Genomic DNA, 8,395 nt, shown 5'->3' with positions numbered 1-8,395 from the left:
TCTGGGCTCCGGGGCTCGTGGACCAATGGGAACGTGATGTGTGGGAGGGCGCGGGGAGCTTCCCGCCAATGGGGAGCTACGGCGCGCGGCCGGGACCTGGAGGCGGCGCGGCGGCGCGGGTGCGGTTCAGTCGGTCGGCGGCGGCGGCGGAGGATGTGGGTCACGCACGGGCTGGCGGTGGCGCTGGCCCTGAGCGTGCTGCCGGGCGGCCGGGCGCTGCGGCCGGGCGACTGCGAAGGTGCGAGGGTCCGTGCTCCCGTGGCCGGCGCTGGACTCGGCAAAGGCCGCCAGCGACATCCCGGCGGGATCCGCCTGCCGCCGGCCTGGAGAACGCCGGTCCCTTGAGAGAAAGTGGGGACGAGGGCGCGCTGAAAACTTGGCCCGAAAGCCCCATCGGGCCGGCATGTTTTGTCCTTCGTCGTCCCTGACCGGACGCCCCTCCGGGGAGCGGCGCGAGGGCCGCCCTGGGCACCGTGCCCCGTCTGTTGGGGTCGCGCGGTGGCCTGTCGGGGTTCGGGGTTGAGCTTTGGACATGGTCGCGTCCGTCTCCGAAGCCTCCGCTGTATCCATTTGTGGGGTCACAGTGAGTCCCGCCTCAAGGACGCCTGTGCACTTTGCCCTTAAACCTGAAGGAATAGGTCGTTGGGGAGGGACAGGCTCGTGCACCGAGAGGCCTGGGGCAGGAGGGGGACCAGGGTACCCTGGCAGCCCGGAGCTGGGGTCTGTCCACCTGTGCGCACCTGAGAAAAGTCACTGGTGGCAAAATCTAGGGTGGTCAGTCTCCGTATCAGCTGTTAAAAATTGCTGATAAGTGTTAACCCTGCTGGGCTGGCGACAGCTTTGCTAAGCGCTGAGATGGACTCCCTGCCTTCTCTTTTCCAGTTTGTATTTCTTACCTGGGAAGGTTTTACCAGGATCTCAAAGACAGAGATGTCACTTTCTCACCAGCCAGTATTGAGAAAGAACTGGTCAAGTTCTGCCGGGAAGCCAGAGGCAAAGAGAATCGGCTGGTGAGTAGCTGGGGGTCCCCTGAACCCTCAGGCAGGATCCTGGGGACCTCCTTCACTCGCTCTCAGCTGAAACAGGGCAGAGATGCTCTCACCACCTCCCTCTGCCAGGTGGTGGGTTTAGTTGTGTCGTTTTCTATCCTGTTAGTATTTGTTAAGCATCTGCTGGGAATATGGAGATGGGGAGGGGGTGGAGAAAAAAGTGACTGGCCAGCAGCACAGTGGGTGGGGTTGTCATGTAAACACATCCCGCATGTTGGGTAAAGGGGGTGGGTACAGATTTAGGAGGAGTGGTCAATTGCAATGAGGTAGTGGCATCCCACACAGAAAGGGACATCTCGCACGAGTCCCCAGAGGCCAGGAGCGTGCGGGGTGCCCACGGGGCAGGCCAGGGCTCAGTGGGGTCAGCGGCCCTGGTGAGCGGCTTCTGTGGCTCTAGTTGCCTTGGAAGTCTGTGGCTTGTGCTTCTGTTAAAGGCTTGGACCCTGGCAGCTCTGGGACCCAGCACCTGCTTAGAGAGCAGGACTCTCCGCACAGGCCAAAGCCTGCAGAGAGGCTTTGTGAGGAGCCAGTGGCACTTGCTGAAGCTGTTGTCCTTTATTGCCTTGCTGCAGTGTTACTACATCGGGGCCACCGACGACGCGGCCACCAAGATCATCAACGAGGTGTCAAAGCCACTAGCCCACCACATCCCCGTGGAGAAAATCTGTGAGAAGCTCAAGAAGAAGGACAGCCAGATCTGTGAGCTCAAATATGGTAAGTGAGGCGGGTACGGGAGCAGCTGGGTCCTGCATGGTTATGACAGGCAGTGCCAACCCAGCGGGCAGCTAAGGGAGCACACACGGACACCGGGGGTGGGTGGCATGACCGCAGGCAGGTGGGCAGATTACAGAGTGCCTTGAAAGTTGGTGGGGGCTTGGGCTTTGGATGGACCAATGTGGGGGTGGCATGAGTGTTTTGGGGAAGGGATTGGAGCTGCCTGGTGAGGTGGCTCCCTTGGGTCACAGGCCTGAGGCAGCCATGTTCCAGTGAATGTAAGAGGCACTGCGGGCATGGGAGCCGTGTTCCTGCTTTAAGGAGCGTGCGGCCCCTGTCCTGCAAGTGGCTTCCCACTCCAGCAGCTGGCCGTGTGGGAGTGGCCCATGCTGTGACCTGCGGGTGTGGGGTTGTGGCTACGCCCACCCAGCCAGCAACTCTTGCCTCCTTCCGCAGACAAGCAGATCGACCTGAGCACAGTGGACCTCAAGAAGCTCCGTGTGAAAGAGCTGAAGAAGATCCTGGATGACTGGGGGGAGACATGCAAAGGCTGTGCGGAGAAGTCGGACTACATCCGCAAGATCAACGAACTGATGCCCAAATACGCACCCAAGGCTGCCAGTGCACGGACTGATTTGTAGTCTGCCCTCTGCCCGATCCCTTCCGCACCTGGGGGGCGGGTAACAGTTCAGCTGTCTCTTCCCAAAATAGCCTTTTTGTAATTTATTTTTTAAGTGGGCTCCTGACAACATCGGCTGGGAAGCCTGGAGTGTGGCTGACCGGGCTCACTGCGGTGGCCCCGCAGGGGTCACTCTCTTCTGTTGCTGGTTTACTCTAGGACTTCTAAGTGTGTCTGGGATTTTTTTATTAAAAGAGAAAAAAATTCTAGCTGTCCTTGGAGAATTAATGCGAATACTCAACAGCAGTGCTGCCCTGTAAGGGTCTTACTGGTTTATGCTTTCTAGTTTGCCAAGAGCGTTCAGTATTTTGCCATTTGTCCCTCAAGTACTCAGCAGTGCCAAAAAAATGCCAGGGCAGGACCTGGCTTAGGGCCAGCGGTCATGTATGGCTCTTAGACCTCGAGCTGCCTGAGGGCACCTCAGTAAGCCAGAGCCTGGCTGCAGTGTCTGGACGGCTCTCAGGACCACGGGAGGGCCTTCCGTGGGACCAGCCACAGGCAGAACGGTACGCATATGGAACAGGGTTGTCACCATGGTGCCTGATCCTGCCCAGGATGTTCGGTACTGATCTGAAAGATGATACCCTTGGCCTGGCCACCTGCTTGCAGGGGCTTGAGGTCTGGTGGCCAGCCCAGCCTCTGGCGTCTGCAGCTGTTTCCACGGGCCGGCAGTCCGCTCCCACGTGGAGGCAGCAGGAGGGCAGCCTGCGCTTTGTACCAGAGGATGCTTGTCCAGCGTCTCTCCATCCTGCCCTCGGGGCTGTGTTGTGGAGGAGACCCAGTTGTCAGGGTGAGCCGTGGCTCCGGGAAGACGCCTATCACTGCGGCCAGTGGAGCACCTGAACGCTGGCCACCTCATCCGTGGGCTTTCTCTGTTCGCATCGTCGGTGAGGGGGTTCCCCACTGCCGGTTCTTCCAAGACCTTTTGAACCTGCTGGACCTGCTCCAGTTGCTGCCTGCCAGCTGCAGGACAAAGGGGCTGGGCGTTCCTCAAGTGGGCTCACCCCGTTTCCAGCAACTGTCCTGGGAAGATGAAGGTGGCCCTCCTGCAGCCTCGGGCACCTGGAGACCCCGTCCCAAGAGGGCCTGGAGGAGGACGGGGGCACAGCGAGCTCTTGGCGCTGTGACCCTGCGCTTCCAGCCTGCTCAACACCTGGATGTGCACGGTAGCATCAAGGAGGCCGGCAGGTTCGTGGACTTGCGGCTTCCACACCTGGCCCCGCCTAGGTCTCGCGCAGGGACCGCAGCAGGTGCACCCGAGGGCCGAGCGTGGGAACCGGCCGGGCCTGAAGACTGGCGCGCACCTGCCCTGGGCCATCGACGCCGCACCCCAGGGAGGGGACCGCGGCGGGGAAGGGGGTACACGACCATGTGACAAGACCACCAGGTCAAGCCCTGGACACCGACGCTCCTACTGCAGCAGCGCGGGCAGCAGTCATCCGGACCCGGAATCCCGGTGCTCTCCCGGGAGTCAGGCGGTGCGAGGTTCCCCGTCGCTCGGCGCACAGCCCCGCACACGCGACGGCCACGCGGTGGCGCTGCTCGCGTACGGAGGCCGGCCAGGGTCACGTGAGTGTGGGGGGCGCGCGTGGATGACGTATGCCCGCGCAGCGCTCGTCCCGCCCGCCTCGGTCACGTGATGCAGCCGACGCACCTAAATAACGCAGCGCCGGCCTCTGTGCGCCGCCCCGCCCCGCGCCGATTCCTTTTGTCCAAGATGGCGGCGCCGGGGGCGCTGCCTCCTGGGCTGCCGTCGCCGCCGCCGCCGCCGTCCGAGTGAGGAGCCCGCGGCCCGCCCGCCCGCCCGCCGCGCCGGCGCCATGAAGCGGCAGAGCGAACGCGACTCGAGCCCGAGCGGACGCGGCTCCTCGTCGTCGGCCAAGCGACCGCGGGAGCGCGAACGGGAAGTCGAGGCGGGCGGGCGGCGGGCGGCGCACAAGGCCTCCGGCGGCGGCGGCGGCGGCGCCGCCAAACACCCGGTCCCCGCGCGGCCCCGCGACAAGCCCCGCGGCAGCAGCGGGGGCGGACACCGCGACGGCCGCGGCGCCGGAGACGCGAACCACCGCGCGGGCAGCGGCCGCTCCTCGGGCGCCGGCGGCGGGGGGCGCGGCGGCAAGGCCTCGGGGGACCCGGGCGCGTCGCCCCGGGCGTCTCCGCTGCCGCCGCCGCCTCCCCCGCCGCCGCCGCCCGGGGCCGAGCCTGCAGCGCCCGGCTCGTCGGCCAGCGCGCCCGAGTACAAGACGCTGCTCATCAGCAGCCTGAGCCCCGCGCTGCCCGCCGAGCACCTGGAGGACCGGCTCTTCCACCAGTTCAAGCGCTTCGGCGAGATCAGCCTGCGCCTGTCGCACACGCCGGAGCTCGGCCGCGTGGCCTACGTGAACTTCCGACACCCGCAGGACGCGCGCGAGGCCCGCCAGCACGCCCTGGCCCGCCAGCTGCTGCTCTACGACCGGCCGCTCAAGGTGGAGCCGGTGTACCTGCGCGGCGGCGGCGGGAGCAGCCGGAGGGGCAGCAGCAGCAGCGCCGCCGCCTCCACGCCGCCCCCGGGGCCGCCGGCGCCTGCCGACCCGCTCGGCTACCTGCCGCTGCACGGAGGCTACCCGTACAAGCAGCGCTCGCTGTCCCCGGTGGCCGCCGCGCCCCTGCGGGAGCCCCGCGCCCGGCACGCAGCCGCCGCCGCCGCCTTCGCCCTGGACGCGGCCGCCGCCGCCGCCGCCGCCGCGGGGTTGTCCCGGGAGCGGGCGCTCGACTACTACGGGCTCTACGACGACCGCGGGCGCCCCTACGGCTACCCGGCCGTGTGTGAGGAGGAGCTGATGCCCGAGGACGACCAGCGGGCCACGCGCAACCTCTTCATCGGGAACCTGGACCACAGCGTGTCGGAGGTGGAGCTGCGCCGCGCCTTCGAGAAGTACGGCATGATCGAGGAGGTGGTCATCAAGCGGCCGGCGCGGGGCCAGGGCGGCGCCTACGCCTTCCTCAAGTTCCAGAACCTCGACATGGCGCACAGGGCCAAGGTGGCCATGTCCGGCCGGGTGATCGGTCGCAACCCCATCAAGATCGGCTACGGCAAGGCCAACCCCACCACCCGCCTCTGGGTGGGCGGCCTGGGACCCAACACCTCGCTGGCCGCCCTGGCCCGGGAGTTCGACCGCTTCGGGAGCATTCGCACCATCGACCACGTCAAAGGCGACAGCTTCGCTTACATCCAGTACGAGAGCTTGGACGCGGCCCAGGCCGCCTGCGCCAAGATGCGGGGCTTCCCGCTGGGGGGCCCGGAACGCAGGCTGCGGGTGGATTTTGCCAAAGCGGAGGAGACACGGTACCCGCCGCAGTACCAGCCCTCGCTGCTCCCCGTGCATTACGAGCTGCTCACCGACGGATACGCGCGTCACCGGAACCTGGACGCGGACCTTCGGGTGCGGGACCGGACCCCTCCGCACCTGCTGTACTCGGACCGAGACCGGGCTTTCCTGGAAGGGGATTGGGGCAGCCCGGGCGCCGGGAAGGGCTCGGAGCGCAGGAACAGCCTGGAGGGCTATGGCCGCGCCGTGCGCAGTCGCAGCGGCGAGCGCTGGGGCGACGGGGAGCGCGGTGTGGCCAAGGCCTGGGACGAGCGGCGGAAGCGGCGGAGCCTTTCCAATGAGCGCGGACGGGCCACCCATTCCCCGTACGAGGAGCGGAGCAGGACCAAGGGGGGCGGGCAGCCCTCGGAGCGGACCCCCGAGCGCAGTCGCAAGGAGAACCACTCCGGGGAAGGGAGCAAGGAGGCCGGGGGCAGCGGCCTGAGCAACAGCCGGCATGGGGCGGAGGAGCGGGGCCACCACCATCACCACCACCACGAGCCTGCCGACTCTGGCCACGGGAAGAAGGCCAGGGAGAGCGAGCGCAACCACCGGACCACCGAGGCCGAGCCCAAGGCTCCGGAAGAGCCAAAACCCGAGACCAAAAAGCTGAAGACGCTCGCCGAGTACGCACAGACGTTGCAGCTCGGGTGGAACGGGCTTCTGGTGTTGAAAAACAGCTGTTTCCCAACGTCTATGCACATCCTCGAGGGGGACCAGGGCGTCCTCAGCGGGCTCCTCAAAGACCACACCTCGGGCAGCAAGCTGACCCAGCTGAAGATCGCCCAGCGCCTGCGGCTGGACCAGCCCAAGCTCGACGAGGTGACCCGGCGCATCAAGCAGGGGAGCCCCAACGGCTATGCAGTGCTCCTGGCCACGCAGGCCGCGGCTGGGCCCGGCCCGGAGGCCATGCCCGCGGTGGAGCCGGGCCTGCAGAGGCGCCTGCTCAGGAACCTGGTCTCCTACCTGAAACAGAAGCAGGCGGCGGGTGTGATCAGCCTGCCGGTGGGGGGGTCCAAGGGCAGAGACAGCACGGGCATGCTCTACGCCTTCCCGCCCTGCGCCTTCTCCCAGCAGTATCTGCAGTCAGCCCTGCGGACCCTGGGCCGGCTGGAGGAGGAGCACATGGTGATCGTGATCGTCCGGGACAGCGCGTAGGGCGCCCAGGGCCTCTGCATCCCCCCGCCCCCTCTGCCCTGCCCTCTTGGTTTGACCGTCCCTGCTGGGTTATTTTATTTGGTGGGGATCGTCCTGGCCTCCACTAAAACTAGGTTCTTAGCTTTTTGAGAATTTTTTTTTTACAACAATGAGAAGGGACTCAGTTATGTTGATTTCCAGTGTATGAGATACTGTCTGCTGTGTTCTGTATTTTTTTTTTTTTTTATTTTTCGACTGTATGGAAAGTTGTCAGTAAAGCTTTTGTCAGAGGATCAATTTTTAATCCTGTTCCGAGTCCTGGTTTAATCAAGTTTTCTCTTAAAGAGTGGACGACTCCCCAGTGCATGCACACAAATGCCCTGCGCCATCGTCCAGCGCCGCCACCTGCAGAAGCGCGGCCCGGCCCGGCCATGGCTCTCGGCTCGCAGGGCTGTCGGGACCCTCACGCGTGTCGCAGGCCTCACAGCTGGGCTCGGAACCCGGCTGCACTGGCGTGAGTAGAGCCCAAGCAAATGCAAGCAGCAAGCCGCCGTGCTGGCCAACAACGACCAGCAGTTTGGGGCTTTGCTCTTCCCACCTGCCCCAAACTGTGTGTCCGCCAGTTTCAACTGCGGCTGCTGGACAGCGTGCCCAGTCCTGAGGCCGGTTTGTCAATGGGGGAGGGGCGGTATAAGCATGGCAAGTGGTCCCAGGGCCACTGACCTGTCCAGCCACCCACTCGGCCCAGGAATAGCCTCAATGGTTAATTCTTGGACGTGACTGCTGGTTGTGACTTCCGGCGTAAGTGTTAACAGTGGGCGCCTGTGGCCAGAGGTGCTCGTAAGCAAGTGCAGTGGGCGAGGGCAATGCCCTTGGTATCTGAAGTGGTTTCCTCTTTCCCAGGTGCAGTGGAGCAGCTGTGCCTGGACCTCTTGCCCCGGTGCCGAGAAGGTGGGGACCACTGAGGAAAAAGGTACTTCTCGGAGGGGGGCGGACAAACAAGGTCACAGTAGCTAAGAAGTTGGCAGAGGACAGTTGGAAGCCATTCAAGCCAGGTAAAGGAGGTGAGGGCATCCAGTGGTTGGGAAGAAAGGCGGCCTACAGGTCTGTGACTCCTGCCTCTTTGGTCTAATAAGGTGGTGCAGTCAGGACTGGGGGACTGGAGGCCGCGAGTGACCAGAAGGAAGACCAGAACACACGGCCATGGTCACCACAGAACATGCCTGCATACCCTTCAGGGTTTGGAGTGGCATCTTGGTGCCCTCAATGAGATGGATGGTTGTTAGGACTGAGACCAAAGCTGTGGGAGGAGCAGTGAGCCCCCAGATGGCCAGGAACTCCCAGATCTGCTGGCCATACCGTTCCCCCCTCTGGGTCCAGCCCACTACCCCAGGCATGAGGCAGGGCGGAGGCTGTGTGGACGACACGCCTGCCCACACAGACCCTAGCTGTCCACCAGAGCTGTGGCACTG

The 8,395-nt window shown here is 64.6% G+C and overlaps 2 protein-coding genes across 2 annotated transcripts; both read left to right on the top strand.

Annotated features, from left to right (window-relative positions):
• The first annotated feature begins 81 nt into the window (after nucleotides 1-81).
• On the top strand, nucleotides 82-2,651 carry MANF (mesencephalic astrocyte derived neurotrophic factor). Its single transcript, XM_004581508.4, has 4 exons — nucleotides 82-238; nucleotides 883-1,010; nucleotides 1,622-1,763; nucleotides 2,220-2,651. Exons 1-4 carry the CDS (start codon nucleotides 154-156, stop codon nucleotides 2,402-2,404), a joined length of 540 nt encoding a protein of 179 aa, XP_004581565.3. The 5' UTR covers nucleotides 82-153; the 3' UTR covers nucleotides 2,405-2,651.
• A 1,491-nt stretch (nucleotides 2,652-4,142) lies between these two features.
• RBM15B (RNA binding motif protein 15B) lies at nucleotides 4,143-7,989 on the top strand. Its single transcript, XM_004581765.2, has 2 exons — nucleotides 4,143-7,437; nucleotides 7,827-7,989. Exon 1 carries the CDS (start codon nucleotides 4,263-4,265, stop codon nucleotides 6,942-6,944), a length of 2,682 nt encoding a protein of 893 aa, XP_004581822.2. The 5' UTR covers nucleotides 4,143-4,262; the 3' UTR covers nucleotides 6,945-7,437; nucleotides 7,827-7,989.
• Nucleotides 7,990-8,395: the final 406 nt, after the last annotated feature.

Source organism: Ochotona princeps, chromosome 21 (genome assembly GCF_030435755.1).
Source record: "Ochotona princeps isolate mOchPri1 chromosome 21, mOchPri1.hap1, whole genome shotgun sequence".
Lineage (NCBI taxonomy): Eukaryota > Metazoa > Chordata > Mammalia > Lagomorpha > Ochotonidae > Ochotona > Ochotona princeps.
Note: the sequence above shows the minus strand (reverse complement) of the source record. Positions and strands in the feature narration are given on the sequence as shown.